Raw genomic sequence first — 15,648 nt, forward strand, 5'->3', positions numbered from 1 at the left:
CCCCGCTGTGCATAGACACCAGGATAGTCAGTCCCTGCCCCAGAGAGCTCTCAGCCTGAGACAAGAGAGACACGGGACAGGAGGGGAAACTGAGGCATGGGCATGGCATGCCTGGGGCAGCCTGCAGGACAGGGGCAGAGTCTGGAAGACTCTGGAAGCGTGGTGCCATCACAGGGAGCTGCCTCACAGCGGGTCATGGCCAGCCCTTCCCCGGTGGCACTGAACCAGCCGCTGCCAGCAGGTGTTATGGAGCAGGGCAGCCTCAAGCCCCAAGCCTGCTGGGTCTCCTGAGCCCCCCACAGCCCTGGCTCGTCTCTGCAGTGCCCCAGCCGGCGCCCGCCCTGGCCCAGCTCAGCCGCAGGGGTCTCCCAGGAGAGGGTCTGTGTAGAGCACGGGCCTGAGACCAGGGTGCTAGGACCCCGCGGACGCCGGCTGGGCAGAGGACCGGCGAGCCCTAGGACCCCGCGGGCGCCGGCCCGCTAGTCCGGTTGCAGGAAATAGAAACCGATCGCGAGGCGCCCGGCCGGGGGCGGGGCTCTGAGGGGGCGTGGGCGGGGTCCGGGGCGGGGCCTCAGGCTTGGCACGCGCAGAAGCATCCCCGTGTGACTACAACCCCCAGAATCCTCTTCGCCGCCTTGCGGTCCCAGGCGCCGCTGATTGGGCCCCAGCCTCCGGGTACTCCTCTCTTCCCTCCCCCCCCGGGCCACCGCCGTCAGCGATTGGCCAGAGAGCGCGTCAGTCTGGCGTGGAGCGGAGCGGACCCCCGTGCCCGGAGAGACCCACGCGGCGGCGAGACGCTGAGGTCGGGCGGCGCCGGGGACGGGCGGGGGAGTCCCGTGGGTGGCCCCCGCCAGCCCGAGCCGGGCCCTTGCAGGCGCCGCTGGGGGGAGGGGAACTTTCCTGGCTGCCCCCCCTCCCCGAAACCCCGACAGGCTGCGCCCAGCGCTCCTGGGGGGCCCCGTCTGGTGCAGGGCCGCGGGGGCCCCCGTCCCAGGGGCCTCTCCCTGCCCCTCGCGGCGGCTCAAAGCGGAGCCAGGTTATTCAGCGGCACCCGAGTTTTAAACACACCAGCGAAACACGGGGGCAGGCGCCAGGAACAGCCGCCGGGCGCCTCTGCGGGGGGAGGGGGGAGCGCCTCTGGGGGGGGGCTGCCCCGCCGCCGGGCGCCTCTGGAGGGGGGGCCGCCGCCGGGCGCCTCTGGGGGGGGGAGAGGGGAGCGCCTCTGGGGGGGGGCTGCCCCGCCGCCGGGCGCCTCTGGGGGGGGGCTGCCCCGCCGCCGCACGAGCCACGTTACCGCGCGGCCGGTGTCGCCCAGCCCTTGCTCCGGCCTGGCCCTCGGTGGCCGGACCCTTCTTCCCCCGGGGATTACGGTCCCTCCCCGAAGTCCAGCCCGCCAGGCCTCTGTGCTGGGCCCAGGGCCGCCCCCCCCCCCCCCAGCTCTTCCAAGCTTCTCACTGCACCCGGCTGCTCCAGCCCTGCTGCTGCTCCGCCTCCCGCTCCCTGGGCTTAGCTTCTGGCCCCTGCGGCTGCTCGGCTCCGCTTTGCTCTCAGCAGGGATCCGCTGGCTGGGCTGGTTCGCTCCGGCTCCGGCTCCGGCTCCGGCTCTCTCCTTCGCTGGCTTGCTCTGCTGTGGTCCCGGTAATTTCAGCTCACGGGGAAGATGGGACCCCCGACTCCCTCAGTAGCCTGCCCGCCCTGTCAATCAGGCTGATCTGAAGCGTTGGCCTCTCCCCATTGTTTCTGGGGCCTGTCAGTCTCAGGGTCCTGATTCCCCATCAGCCCGTCCCCTTTCCTTTGGCACTGGGAGCCGGCAACCAAAACCCCCACTGAGTGTTAGAGAGGGGCCAACAGTCCCCTTACACCCACCTGACAGGTCCCTCTGTCTGCAGGGTGGCGCCTCCAGACCTCCTGCCCCAGCATGGACGAGGGGCAGGCCAGAGAGCTGCTGGGGTTCCTCCACCTGGACACCCGGCCTGATATAAAGGGCCAGGCCACAGGCTACGTTCTGGGGCTGACGGGCAGCGTGGAGGGGCGGATGCTGCTGGCGGGCAGGCCGGATTTCCTGGAGACTCTGCTGCTGCTGACGGGTGACCGCTCCTTGGCCGTGGTGAAGGACAGTTACCACTCACTCATCAACTTGTCTGTGGCTGCAGCCACCCATGGGGCCCTGGCCAAGGAGCTGCCAGTGCTGCTGCATCGCCTGCTGGACCCGGGCTACGCCTTCGCCGACCAGGTCTGCACCCTCCTCTCCAACCTGTCCCGGGAGGAGGCCACCTGCCGCCAAGTTTTCTGGGCCATGCAGGAGGAGGGGCTGGGGCTGGCCCAGGTTGTGGACGCGTTCTGCACCAAAGGCTACAACAAGAAGGCAGCCCTGCACTACCTGGGCCCCCTGCTCTCCAATCTGACTCAGCTGCCGGAGACCCGGGAGTTCCTGCTGGACAGATCCAGGTGGGTGCTGGCCTGCGAGCTGGGAACGTGGCAGCAGGCAGGAGAATCGTGGGGTCAGGGCTGCCCCAGGTCAGACTGTTAGTCCATTGATGTAATGGAGACAAGATTGGAGGGAGGTTGTATCTTCTGCTGGCAAGAAGCTCTGGGTAGCTCGAAAGTGGGTCTCTCTCCCCAACAGAAGCTGGCCCAGTTGAAGATATTCCCTCCCCCACCTTGTCTTTCTAATGTCCTGGGACTGACGTGGCTACTGCAGCACTGCAGTGCCGGTCTCCAGCAGTGCCCCAGGGCATGCACACGCCAGGGCCCAGCGTGTGCAGGCCTGTCTCTGACAAGGGCCCCTCCTCTGCCCAGGTGCGTGGTGCAGAGGCTGCTGCCCTACACGCAGTACGAGGCCTCCGCCATCCGCCGAGGGGGGGTGATCGGGACGCTCAGGAACTGCTGCTTCGAGTACAGTAAGTGTTTTGCATTTGGGGAGTACTTGGTGTCCCTCGCCCCTGGGATCCGGCTGGCTTCCTTGCCTCGGCCTAGCCCTGAGGGGACTTCTTGGTATCAGCTGGTTTGTGAACCAGCCTGTGCCCTAGAGCTCAGGGCTCTGCCCCATCATGTGGGACCTCTGGCTTCAGTGCCCAGGCCTGGCCCCTGGCTCCCCAGCACAAACAGGCCCCAGTCAGGGTTTGCCTGTCCCTTCCCTCCCCAGAGGAACTGGCAGGGTGTTTTGTGCTTTTGCTCGGCAGCGCCCCCGTGTGGCCCATGAAGTTTCCTGTCTGGCTCTTGCCAGGCAGTCTGGTGGGTTCACTGTAGGGCCCCCCTGTTACTCCCCACCTCCTGGTGATTTCTGCCCCCTCTTCTAATCCCAGCCTGTTGCGTGGGTGTCTGTTCCCAGAGTACCATGAGTGGCTGCTAGGCGCTGAGGTGGACCTGCTCCCCTTCCTCCTGCTGCCGTTGGCGGGCCCTGAGGAATTCCCTGAAGCGGAAATGGAAAGTGAGGAGGGGGGATGCTGGGAGGGGGGCTCTGGGGACTCGTGTTTGGGGGCAGGGGTCTAGCAGTGGCAGAGTTGTGCAGCCAGGAACAAAGAATTTAGTTGTGTTCTGCTCTCATTTCCCCTCTGCTGTGGGGTGGTAAAGTGAGTGTGGTGCGGGAGGGGGTGGTTGCTGCAATTTTCTGGCAGGAGCCTGTAGATCCGTGTGCTCTGTTAAATCCCCTGCCCTGTTCTAACGCCCCTGCCTGGCTCTGCCCCAGGGCTGCCTATGGACCTGCAGTACCTGCCGCAGGACAAGCAGCGGGAGAAGGACCCCGACATCCGGAAGATGCTGCTGGAGGCAGTCTTGCTGGTGGGTCCCTCCCTCTGTCGCTGTAGAACACTGGGGGAGGGGAGCATGGGGCGGGGGGACAAGGCGGCTGGGGCAGAGAGGGTTGCTTTGCAGATGACCCCTTTCCTGCAGCAGGGCCCCCCCACACCCGCTCCCACCTGCTGCTGCCCCCTATCCATGCGACCCTCCCTGTTCTGAGGATCCCCAGCCCCACTTACGCTGGAGGGTTAGGACCCCTGTTCTTGTAGGGCAGCAGCCGACCACTCTCTGATGGGCCTAGGAAGGGGCTTCCCCACAACTGCCCACTGCAGGGTGTGCCTGGCCTCCCTCTGAAACGGCTGGGGCTGGCCGGGCCCACGCTGCCCACGCTGGCTGTGGCTGGGTCTGATCCGTGGCCTGGCCCCTCTCCCTGGCTTGCTTCCCACGCAGCTCACAGCCACCAAGGCCGGCCGGCAGCTGGTGAAGGAGAAGGGCACCTACCTGGTCGTGCGGGAGCTCCACCAGTGGGAGACGGAGCCCGACGTCCTGGCTGCCTGCGAGAAGCTGATCCAGGTAGGGGCAGAGGCCTATTGTATCCATGTGGCTCAGCATCTGGAGGGCAGGGGGCTTGGGCAAATGGGTCCCACCCAGGTAGGGGTCTTTGGGGGCCCCCCCTCTATTAAACTCCAGGGATGGGGTCCGGTCTCTGCCGGGCAAATGCAGACAAGCAGGGGCTCGATGCTGCCGCCTCGTGGTGCAGTCGTACTGCACAGTGAGTTCTGCCCGGGATGCCTCGGGAGATGGGGGTCAGTGCGGATAGGGAGCAGGGCGCTGCTGGCCAGTCCAGGGCGACTCAGTGGCTTGTTTCCCCTCTGAAGCCCTGGTGCTGTGCCCTGAGCAGGTGCTGATTGGGGATGAGCCTGAGGCCGGGATGGAGAACCTGCTGGAGGTGAAGATCCCCAAGGATGTGGAGGAGCAACTGCAGCGCCTGGATCGGGAGGCGGAGCGGCAGCAGGAGACGCAGAGCAAGGGGCCTGGGGCACAGATGGGCTCCCAGGGGCTGTCGAGGTGACTTGCTGACCTGCTTGCCCTGCCCTGGCAGCGGAGGGCGCTCGGACTCTGCCCAGCTGAGGGCTGTGACCTGCCAGCTGTTGTGGTAGCCACGCCCAGCCGGACCAAATGGAACTGGATGCAGCCCCCCTTGTGAGGCCTGTAGCGACGGCAGCTCCCAGCTCAGCCTGGCGGCTCTGGAGCATCGAGAGGGCACTGGGAGCTCCTTCCCTTGAGGTTCCTTGCTTTGCTCCAGCCCACCTCGGTCGCCACTGCCTGACCCAGGCAAGATGAATCGGGGGGGTCTCAGCTGGGCTCCGGAGGGCCAGGGTTCCCCCTTGCACAGTGCAGCAGTGCTGGCAAAGAGGGGCTGCTCGGCAGGGCAGGGCAGGGCTGGGGCACAGTGGGAGATGGTGGTGCGCACACAAAGTGCTGCTGCTCCCCGGCTGTGGGGCTGCCCCTGCCATCAGCGTGGCTCAGAGGAATGGTGGCCGGCAGCTGCCTGGGCTGTGCCCTGAGATTCTCACCTGCACCCAGCGCTGTGCCAGCCCCCGTCCTGAACTGGCAGGTGCACGTGCTGAGCCGGCGTCCACACAAGTGAACCTGGCCTGGTGCCTCTGGGAGGCTGATTCCAGCCCTGCCTGGGCACAGGCTGTGTCTCTAGCGAGGGGGAGATGGATGCTGAGCCCTCGGACCAGCAGTAACCTGCTGTTTAATTCCAGACGGTGGGAGGATGGGGAGGCAGAGCCAGGGGCTGGGAGGCAGGAGCTGGACAGTGGCTTTGGGCTGGGTCCTGTTCTTAGCTGTTAAATATATTTGAGAGGCCGGACACCCCAACTGTCCCATGTGTTGTTTCCTGCCTGAAAGACCCTGGTGTGACGCAGCAGGGAGGGGGGAGTGTTGACCTGGGAATGTGGCAGGGGAGTTTCACTGGGGATGGGAGACCTGAGAGCCTGTCACTTGAGCCGGGAGAGGGATGGGGAGGTAACACCTCTGCCCGGGAAACTGGACAAAGGCTGCAGGAGGGAGCCTGCTGGGGGGGGGGGGGTTTGGTTTCAGTAGGTGCTGGGTGGTGGAACGTAGGGAACCCCAGGGCCGGGGTCTAAACTCCCTGCCCCCCGGAAGGACTTGACTGTGGGGTCCTGGTTGTACCCACAAGCTCTGTTTTAGACTGTGTTCCTATTGTCCAATAAACTTTCCATTTTACTGGCTGGCTGAGAGTCACAGTAAATCCCAGGAAGAGGGGTGCAGGCCCTGGACTCCCCCACACTCTGTGACACCTGGCACAGTGGCTCTGTGTCCCCCGGTGTCTGGGCATGGCCCTGGGGCCTGCAGCCAGCTGGCTGGAAGTCAGCGCTGCCTTGAGCCTGCCCCTGAGGTTGTGGGGTCTGTGAAGGGGACATGAACCACCCCATCTCGCTCTGGCCTCAAGTGGAGCTTGGGCAGTATGGAGGGGTGGGCGCCGGCTCAGCTGTCTAGCCTGTGAATGGGAGTCGCTGCAGGACTCTCTGGCCCCCCATAAGTCTGGCAAGGCCTAGTGTGTCACTGCTTTTGTCTCGCTGCTGGCAGGGCCCATGCCTCCCTCTGCCCCAGCAGGGTGTTTTCCTTGGCACCACCTTCACGGCAGCAGGTCCCCTGGAGTCCCGTTCCAGGGTGCCCGTCACCAAGGGATCCAGGCCCTGTGGCTGGGTTCCTCTCCCCAAGTTCTCACCCCCTCTGCTCTGTGTCTATGGCCTGAGCTGCTCCCTGCGCAGGCTGTCCCAAGGGTGCCAGCCTGTGGCTCCCGGAGAGGGACCGATGCGGGAGGGTGGCTGGGGGAGCAGATGGTCCTGCGGGAGAGGCAGGGGCATAGAGGAACGAGGAGTCAGGCCTGTGTAAAACGGGTCTGGGGCAAGCTGGGAGCCAGCTGGTGCCAAGTACAGGGCCTAGAGGGAGCCCAGAGGGGGACAGCTGAGAGCCCTCGATTGAATAACATTTAATAGTGCGTGCTGCATCCGTCCATATGGGCTTTGTTTCTGTCGGGGTAGGGCCAAGCGGGGGCGGCTCTGGCCTGGCCCAGGGCGAGGCCCCGTCTAGTTGGTGAGGGGCTCTGGTGGGGGCTTCCGGATCACGGACATGGAGTGGAGGGAGATGAGCGGCTTGGAGGAGCCGCTGCCCACCGCTGCTGCCACAGCGGGGCTCTTCTCGCCCAGCCGCCAGCTGGCTACGTAGGCGCTGGCCGAGGTGGCTGAGCCGGGCTTGCGGAAGTTGGGGAGGTGGTGGAAGGGCCGGAGGCCAGAGAGCAGGCAGGGCCGGTACAGGGAGAATTGGGGAGGGCGCTCAGCCTGGCACGGCGACGGCAGCTGAAGGAGGCAGCCGGCAGAGATCAGCTCGGGAGCCTTGGCCTCCATCTCGGCTCGGCCAGGGAAGAAGTCCTGAGCAGAGGAAGCGTGGGGGCCTGCTGGGGCTTTGGTTCCCTTGGCGGCTCCCTCGGGAAGCTTGGCCGAGCTCTCCAGATCTGGCAGCAAAGAGATGGAGCCTCCGCTCTCGCCTGCAAAGGAAGTGGCAGGGATAGAGGGGCCGGTTCCACGTTCCCCCAAACGTGGGGCTATGTCCTGTGGGGTGCCCAAGGGTGGGATGGGGGCTGGTGCTGTGTTCCCCTGGTCGTGGGGCTATGTCCTGCGGAGGGCCGGTACCACATTCCCCAGGCTACTGAGCAAGGTCCTGCGGGGTGCAGAGGGGCAGGGGGCCGGTGCCACATTCCCCCGGCTGCTGGGCGAGGTCCTGCGGGGTGCCTAAGGGGAGAGATGGGGGGCTGGTGCCATGTTCCCCCGGCTGCTGGGTGAGGTCCTGTGGGGTGGGGTGCGGAAGGGAGGGGCAGGGGGCTGGTGTCGCGTTTCCCCAGCTGTGGGGCTATGTTCAGTGGGGTGCCCAGGGGAGGGCTAGGGGCTGGTGCCGTGTTCCCCCAGCCATGGAGTGCCCAGAGGAGGAGGCTGATGCCATGTTTCCCCAGCTGTGGGACAAGGTCCTGCAGGGTGCCCAGGGGAGTGGGGCTGGGGCCATGTTCCCCCAGCGGTGGGGTGAGGTCCTGTGGGGTTCCCAGGGGAGGGGTGGGTGGGGTCTGCCTGGTGCTTCTAGCTGAGGGGCTGTTTGGGGGGGCAGCTCTTTTCTTTGGGGCAGGGACACCGCTGGGCAGCAGTGCTCAGTTCAGCTGTGGGGCTAGGGTGCTGCTGGCTCCTGGAGGTGGGGGCTGAGCCCCCAAGGGGAGCTACTCCTGGCCTGCGGCTCCTTGGCTCGTCCCAGAGCCAGACCTGGCGCTGGCGAGGCCGCTCCCTGCTGTACTCAGCCCAGCGCTCCCCACCCGTGCCCCCAGCTGTGGGGCTGCCCGCGGAAGGCAGGCCTGGGGCAGGGCGCACACGTACCTTGGGCGGACGGCTTCTCCAGGGCTGGGCCGAGCTCCGGGGGCCTGCCCGTGGCGCTCAGCGCCTGGTGGAAGATGGCCGAGGTGGCGGGCAGCATCCAGCAGTGCGTGGCCACCTGCTGCAAGCCCAGCCGGGCCCCAGGCTTCAGCTGCAGCAGGCCTTGGATCAGGTTCTGGCACTCTGGCAGCAAAGAGAGGGGCTGACGGCCGGGCCTGCCCCACGGCTTGGCAGGGCGGCCTCCCCACCACCTTGCCCTGGCCTGGCTCCGGAGTGGGGCAGGGTCACTGGTGCCATCTGCAGAGCGCTGGGCTCCATGGGCCCTCAGCCAACCCCGCGTGCGCTCGCTGGCTTTTCCCTCCCTGCTCTCCAGGCCGATGGGGCTGGCGTCGGCCTGGGGCAGGGCTTGTGGGGGGCGGCCCTCGCTCCTCGGCGCAAAGCAGGAGCCGTGGGGCAAAGGGGGACGCGGCCCGTTCCCTGCCCCGGCTCTGGCTGATTCTCCACAACGCCTGACGCTTGGCTGCCGCGCTGCTCTTGTCTCCTGCCCCGGGGCGCCCCGACCCTGCCTGGCTGCTCGGGGACCCCGCTCGGGGGGAGCAGGGGTTACCTGGGGAGATGGGCTGCCGGAAGCAGAGGCCCTGTTTTATCATGTGGATCATCTTGGGAGGCTGGCGCTCTCTGAAGGGCAGCTTCCCGGTCACCATGGCGTAGAGGATCACACCGCTGCGGGAGGAGGCCGGGGTCAGGGGCCGGCACCAGGGACAGGGCGTGGGCTGCATGGCCCAGGGCAGTGCCCGGCCCGCACGGGGCAGCCCGCGCTGCCCTCCCCGTGGCGTACCGGTGAGCGTGGCTTGGGCCCGTCCACAGAGAACAGCAGCTGGCACGGCCCTGGCTGCGGAGCGTTCCAGCAGCTCCCCCCGTCCAAACCCCAGGGTGTTGGCCAACGGGGGGCCCTGGTGCTCTCACCCCCCTGCGGGCAGCCTGCTCGTCTCCCCACTACACAGTGCTAACGGGCCCCATGATGCAGCCGGCTCCACCCCGCCCCTCCCTCGTGGTACTCGCAGTGCCAGGAAGTGACTGACTCCTCTCCCTGCTCCAGGGAGCGCCTGCTCCCTCCAGGCCGGAGTTCCCGCAGGCCATGTCCCTCCCCGCCGGAGACGTGGCGCTCACAGGCTCCACAGGTCAGCCAGCTCTCCGTTGTACTTCTTGCTCATGAGGATTTCGGGGGCCGTGTAGGCCACAGAGCCGCAGAACGTGCTCATCAGGGAATTCTTCAAGGAGTAGCGGTTAGCAAACCCAAAATCTGTAATGCAATGACCCACCAGTGAGACGCCTGCTCAGTGCTCCGTGGCGTGGCCCCTGGAGCAATGGGGGCTGTATGGGAACCGAGGGGGACGTGGCATTCCTCTCTCACCACCCTCCGCCAACCGACCAGGCCAGCAGTCTGACCCCCCCCCCCCCCCAGTCCAGGGCGCTCTCACAGCTCTGCCCCTGTCTAGCCTGGGCTGTCCAGGCTTGGGGCTCTGGGGGAAGTGGCTGATTCACATTAGCCAGTGGGGTAGGAGGTGTAGGGATCAGGCCCCCAAACTCAGTTTTGGTGACCTAATGGCTGATTTGAATCCAGTTGAAGGACAACAAGTCTCCCCCCCGACCCCAGCCTTCAACCCCCCATTTCTTAGGCCCAGATCCTCAAAGGTATTTAGGCACCTAACTTGCATTGATTTCAGAGCCACCCAGTAAAGCTGCACCCAGAGGAGCAGGTGACTCGAGGGATTGCTCCTGGGCACCAGAGCCTTTCACCCAGCCCAGACTGGCAGTGAAGAAAAGGCCCTGCTGTCTGATGGCCGCTCAGTGGCCCAGGTGGAATGAGTTCAGTCCTGTTCCCAGTGGCACATCACAAAACCATGACTGCAGCTGGTGCCAGCCTCTCTCGGAGGGGAGTCCAGGAACTGACTGGGCTAGGAGCCTGGACTCCCCTTGCGGGAGACCATGACTTTACCGTCCAATGGAGCCATGAAACTGTCAGCTGAGTGGGGGAGGCACATGAGTGTAGGAAACAGACCCTTCCTCAGAGATGGACCTAGACTCTGGACCTCCCTGCCAAAGAAACACAAGACCTGGGGCTGCGCCGCCCCTAGCGCAAAATGCACTGATGTGACAGCTTCTCTGCACTAAGTGCTGCCCAGGCTGATACTGCACTGATGCAGGTAGGGCCAGTTCCCAGTGGACCCCATAGCTCAGGGGGTTACTCAAGCTGGGGGTTACTTGGGTGAGTCTTTGTTGGGTGGGGGCTGATGGGCCATGTGACCATTAAATGAGCATTGAAGGAATGCTGTCAATGATCACTGAACAACTTGTGTTTCACACCCCTAAATGCCAGGTCGCACACCTAGGAACAAAGAACGTAGGTCACACTTGTGGGATGGGGGCTGTGTCCTGGAAGGCAGTGGCAGTGAATAGGACTTAGGGAACCACCTGAATGTGAGCTCCCAGTCCAATGCTGTATCTGAGAGAGGGAACGTGGTCCTCGGATGGCTGAGCAGGAGAAGAGGGACTAAGAGCAGGGAGGGGAGTTACCTCTGTGGGCAGCATGAGTGAGCCCGTCCCTGGACGATCACTTGAACACAGACTTTGACAAACGGGGAAGGGTTTGGAAAAGAGTTACAAGGATGAGTCGAGGGCTGGCAAACCGGCCTTAGAGTGAGAGCGTGAAGGAGCTCAGTCTACCGAGTTCATCCCCGAGACGGTTAGAAGGTGACTTGAGCGCAGCCTGTGGGTTCCTATGAGCGGAAGAGATTTCTGAGAGCAGACATCTCTTTAATCTCACAGGCAGAGGCAGGACACGGTTTAATAGCTAGAAGATGAAGCGAGCCATTCAGACTAGTAATGAGGTGCACCGTGATGATATTAACCATTGGATCATGGTGGATTTGCCATTACTTGGGGTCTAGAGTTAGACTCGGACGATTGCTCTAGCTCCCATAGAAGCTATAGGCTGGATTCGGGGATCACTAGGGGAGGGTCTCTTGCCTTTGTCACACATGGCTAGATGATCCGAGTGGCCTTTTTGCCTGTGAAACCTGAAATCTAATCAGTTAAGACCCTGAGTTCAAAGCAGTCTGAGGTTCCCTGCAGCCTGGACTGATTTCTGTGGCTTTGCCACAAGGTCCTAGTTCTTCCATGTTTGTCTCTCCCTGTTGTGGTGGGAGAGTGGCTGACTCAGCACGAAGAGTGACGCTGACTCTGCTCTGAGAGCTGGCAAATGCACAAAGGAGACGCACTGAACAGAGGGAGAAAGAGCATGGCTGCCCCTGGTGAAACCTCGGCAGGGAGGAGCTGAATGGAAGCTGGCTTCCCGTTTGGAGCTGGCCTCCGCCCAGTCTCACAAGCAAAGTCGCTGCAGGCAAAACTAACCTAAAGGCAATGGCTCCTCTTCCCTTGCGCCCAGGCTGAGCTCCCCAGCATGGAGCACTGAGCAGCTCCCGCACCCCTAGCCAGGGCTGGCTGAAGGGAAACAATTCCTGCCCCGGGAGCAGGCCACGCTCACCTGTCAGCTTAATGAAGCCTCGCTCATCCAGCAGGATATTCTCACATTTCAGGTCTCTGCAGGGAACGCAAAGCAGGAGCAGCGGTGTCACTGGGATCCCTGTCCCACGCACTTCTCCGCACACGTATGTCCCCGGCAGGAGGCTGCTGGGGCCAGGTGCCAGCTGTGCTAAGCGTGCACTGCAGGAAGGCGGCTCTATCAGCCCTGATCTTGCGGCCAGCGGGGGATTCAATGGCCCTAACAATACTGTAGAGCAGCCTAAGGACTGAACTAAGTTACACTGGCTGCAGTGGTCCCAGAGGGGCTGCTTCGCTGGGTGAAGCACTGCAGGCTCCAGGCCTGCCCCCTCTTGTGCCTGATCTGGCCCCCCACTCCCAGTGTGCCCCCCATGCTGGGAGGGGGCATATGGTGATGAAACTGACCATGGCTGAGGCTCCCCTGGGCCCGGGCAGGCAGGGACCCAGTGGGACCGTGAGCTGACCAGGGGCCCTGCCCAGCAGATCTTACAGTCTCTGGGTTTTTAACGATGTTCGTGCTGGTGTGGCGATGGCAGCCCCAGCCCCAGCCTTGGGACAGTAACGCTGAGCCTGACAAGGCCGGGGCTCAGGAGCTAGCCCGCCCTAGACCCTGGGGCACCCGCTGGATGGAGCCCTGCAGGTCTTCCCCCCACCCCCCCAGACCCTACAGCACACCAGCCACACGGGACAGGGCCTGTACTCCCTGGGGGCCCCATGCTCCAGAGGCCAGAGCAGGGGGATGAGTGCTGGGACTTCTGGGTTCTCCAGATGCAGGCGGGTGGTGATGAACACCAGGCATCACCTGGTCAAGCTGCTGCCGCAGCCGTTGGCAGGGCCCCTGGGGGTTTGGGCTCCCCGTGTAGGAGTGATGGCACAGGCCCCAGCAGCCCCTCCCACCTGTGCACGATGCCCACGTTGTGGCAGTGTGCCACGGCGCTGACGATCTGGCGGAAGAGCCTTCGCGCCTCCTCCTCCTCCAGCCCGGGGCACTCCCTGCGGTCAGAGGTGGCGTTGATGTGCTCCAGCAGGTCGCCACGGGAGGCCAGCTCCAGCACTAGGTAGGTGCACCTGCTGTTCCTATACATCTCGTAGAGCTGGATCTGCCGAGGCGACAGGGCAATGAGAGATGCCCCTGTTCCTGGACAGAGAGCCCCTGCAGGGCATGGGGCAGCATCTCTCTAGGGCTCGGGAGCTCCCACACCAATCTCCCCAGGGAAATGAGAGACGCGCCCATTCCTGGACAGAGATCCCCTCCAGCAGCATGGGGCAGCATCTCTCCGGGGCACCAGTGTCCCCAAGGAAATGAGAGACGCACCCATTCCTGGACAGAGAGCCCCTCCAGCGGCGTGGGGCAGCGTCTCTCCGGGGCACCAATGGCCCCAGGGCAATGAGAGACGTGCCCATTCCTGGACAGAGAGCCCCTCCAGCGGTGTGGGGCAGCGTCTCTCCGGGGCACCAATGTCTCCAGGGCAAAGTGATGGCCGAGGTGGACGGGACCAGATTCCCTGGAGGCCAGACAATCCTAGTCCCGTCCAGAGGGGTTGCTGTCAGGACAGGACAGGAGGCTGGGTCGGGGACCCAGGGCACCCGGGTCTCCAGCAGGGCAGCGTACGGCCCTGGCTCGTAGGTAGCCAGGCGGGCTTGGTTAGCGACAGGCCAGGCCTTGGAACCAGACCCAGGTCTCCTGCAAGGAGCTGCGAGGCGTGAGGCCCCAGGGTACCCATGGAGGAAGCGTTGCCTGGGCTGGTGCTTTAAGGGAGGCCCCAAAACCTGAGAGGAGCTGGGAGAAGACGAAACGCAGTGGCTGAGCCCCTGGGCTGAGATTTCCAAGCCTTATTCCACTAGGAACTGGGTGTCTTACCCTCCTAATCTGTGCTGGGCTTTGCCTGCTTGAGACTCAGAATCGCTGCAATCTCTGCAGGCTGCCCCTCCAAAGGAAAGCCGATTAGCATCCCTGGAGCGTGGCCTTCGCCCGGTGCAGTTTGGGTGCCCTATTGCCACGGCTCTGGTAGGCACAACAAAAGGCCGAGGTAGCCGGGGTGGGAAGGGGGAAGCAGCTGGGACTCACCACATTGATGTGCTTGTAGGTTGCATTAAGGGAGTAGATTTCTCTCGGGAGGAATTTTCTGGAATATTCCAAGGGGGCTTTGGCTGTGGATATGATCTTTATGGCCACCTGAAGAGGAGAGGGCGGCTGCTGAGTTGCACGCAGGAGACTGGGCAGCTCCTGTTCGTTTTGCTGACGTTGAGCCCTCCTGGCCCTTGGAGAGAAAGCGGCTCCGTCTGTGCCAGTCCAGCGGGCCGTGCGGGCACACCTAAAGGAGACACTGACGGGCCCAGCAGAGGAGCAGGCTGGTGGGAAGCCAGGTGGGGAAAGAACTGGTGGGGGAGATCAGATGTACGGCACCATGTGGAGTGAAATATCGTCCGTCGGAGCCAGCAGGGGCAGGCGAGTCTGGGAAACCCAAGTGAAGGTGGGGCAGGGGGCTGTTTGGGTGTCGCTTTGGCACATCACTTGGGAATGAGTGTCTGTGGGCATCCTCTGCCCATCTGAGCTCTTCACTGGCCTTGTAGGAAGCTCAGCACTCCCCAGACACCGGATACCCTCAGTAACTGTCAGGCCCATCAGTCACCCGCCTGCTTTACCCAATCCGTGAGGAGAGACAGGGCAAGAACCAATCAACCCAGAAAGGCGGGGGTCACATCTAAAGAAACCAGAAATGGGGCCAGGTTATAGAGGATCCCTGAAAGCAGCCAGAAGTGGCTGTTCTTTACTGTTCTGGGTCTGACCCAGCAGCCCCAGTCACGGACCGGGACCCCAGTGTGTTAGGTGCTGGTTGGGGGAAACAGCAGAAAAGGCTTGGGAGATAAAGGCAAATCATTAGCAGCCTAGAAAACCCCCAGATGAATCTGAGCAAACAAGTGGGACAAAGGGGGAATTCAGAACACAGCCACAGCCAGAGACATGGCCGGGGAACAACAGCGAACCCCACCACAAGGGCTTAGTAACAATCCCACTGACAACATTCTGCACAGAAAGAACAATCCATCTGGGGTAAAATCCTGACCAGGGAGTATGAGGCTCGCCAATACTACCCCCCACCAGCATGGCCAGCGCAGTGAGGGACAGGGCTTGGAACAGGACGTGGGACTCGGCCAGGCTCAGAGAGCTGATATATGAGGCTGGGATTTGCCCAGGGCATCCAGGGGATGCAGTCTCCCAGCTGCCATTCCAGGCACCAGACTCCCTTTGGCTCCTTTGAGCCTAAGAAACAGACAGAACTACCTGGACACATGCCAGCCATCACCCGGCCGGCTTGGTGTGTAAGTTATAGCTCTGGCTTCCCAGGGGCTAGCCCCCTGCATGCCCCTGCCAATAGCCCACCCTCCAGGAGCACAGCACTCCTTGCTATCCAGGACCCGGGATTCTCCTGGGCAACCAGACAGGCTGGTCTCCTGGGCAACCAGACTTGGATCCGTGCCCACGAGGGGCTAGGATGAGAGCCCCCAAACTCCCTGCACCTCTGAACTGAGAGCAGGACTGGAGCGGTGCCTTATCTTGCAGAGCCCCCAGGGGTGTTGTACCCTCAGTGACTGAGCTCCTTTTCCCACTGGTTCCCTGGCGTTTCTCCTTAGGCTTTCCCAGCCAAGGAGTCTGAGTAAGACTTGTGCCCCCTGGCCCTGCTGTCCTCACCATGGAGTGCCGCTTGCTCCGAAGGTCTGCGGCCAGCTTGTAGTTCTGTCTTAGCTTCTCTTGGGTGGCGTAGCCCAGGTAGACTTTGGAGAAGGCCCCAGAGCCAATCTTCCTGGAGGAGAGGAGGTAGCCATTCTCCTTGCTCTCCCGCACCTGTTCCATGAAAGTCTTCCTGCCGGCCTCTCGCTTAGCGCAGCTTTTCAT

The 15,648-nt window shown here is 63.6% G+C and overlaps 2 protein-coding genes across 3 annotated transcripts; one reads left to right on the forward strand and one right to left on the reverse strand.

The window, feature by feature from the left end:
• The first annotated feature begins 651 nt into the window (after nt 1-651).
• Nucleotides 652-5,994, forward strand: HGH1 (HGH1 homolog). 2 transcript variants are annotated; one of them, XM_038392445.2, is made up of 7 exons: nt 652-802; nt 1,890-2,448; nt 2,800-2,900; nt 3,332-3,430; nt 3,689-3,780; nt 4,189-4,311; nt 4,640-5,994. In XM_038392445.2, the coding sequence occupies exons 2-7, from the start codon at nt 1,919-1,921 to the stop codon at nt 4,808-4,810; spliced, it is 1,116 nt and encodes a 371-aa protein (XP_038248373.1). In that variant the 5' UTR covers nt 652-802; nt 1,890-1,918; the 3' UTR covers nt 4,811-5,994. The 2 variants fall into 2 exon arrangements, with proteins under 2 accessions (XP_038248373.1, XP_038248374.1); XM_038392446.2 differs by lacking the exon at nt 652-802 and adding an exon at nt 853-1,036.
• Nucleotides 5,995-6,860: 866 nt separating this feature from the next.
• LOC119852191 (testis-specific serine/threonine-protein kinase 5-like) lies at nt 6,861-15,648 on the reverse strand. Its single transcript, XM_038393230.1, has 8 exons — nt 15,445-15,648; nt 13,819-13,926; nt 12,648-12,850; nt 11,734-11,789; nt 9,357-9,489; nt 8,794-8,909; nt 8,190-8,369; nt 6,861-7,318 (listed from the first exon to the last, which is right to left on the reverse strand). Exons 1-8 carry the CDS (start codon nt 15,646-15,648, stop codon nt 6,861-6,863), a joined length of 1,458 nt encoding a protein of 485 aa, XP_038249158.1.

The sequence above is a fragment of the Dermochelys coriacea genome, chromosome 2, assembly GCF_009764565.3.
Source record: "Dermochelys coriacea isolate rDerCor1 chromosome 2, rDerCor1.pri.v4, whole genome shotgun sequence".
Lineage (NCBI taxonomy): Eukaryota > Metazoa > Chordata > Testudines > Dermochelyidae > Dermochelys > Dermochelys coriacea.

Bases quoted from the DNA above. Each gene is read 5' to 3' on its own strand.
- HGH1 (XM_038392445.2), top strand. From the start codon at position 1,919: ATGGACGAGGGGCAGGCCAGAGAGCTGCTGGGGTTCCTCCACCTGGAC. The intron at 2,449-2,799 runs GTGGGTGCTGGC...TCCTCTGCCCAG, and splicing joins TTCCTGCTGGACAGATCCAG to GTGCGTGGTGCAGAGGCTGC. The intron at 2,901-3,331 runs GTAAGTGTTTTG...GTCTGTTCCCAG, and splicing joins GAACTGCTGCTTCGAGTACA to AGTACCATGAGTGGCTGCTA.
- LOC119852191 (XM_038393230.1), bottom strand. From the start codon at position 15,648: ATGAAAAGCTGCGCTAAGCGAGAGGCCGGCAGGAAGACTTTCATGGAA. The intron at 12,851-13,818 runs GTGAGTCCCAGC...TCGCCTCGGCAG, and splicing joins CCTACAAGCACATCAATGTG to ATCCAGCTCTACGAGATGTA. The intron at 7,319-8,189 runs GTACGTGTGCGC...CTTCCTTTGCAG, and splicing joins GGAGAAGCCGTCCGCCCAAG to GCGAGAGCGGAGGCTCCATC.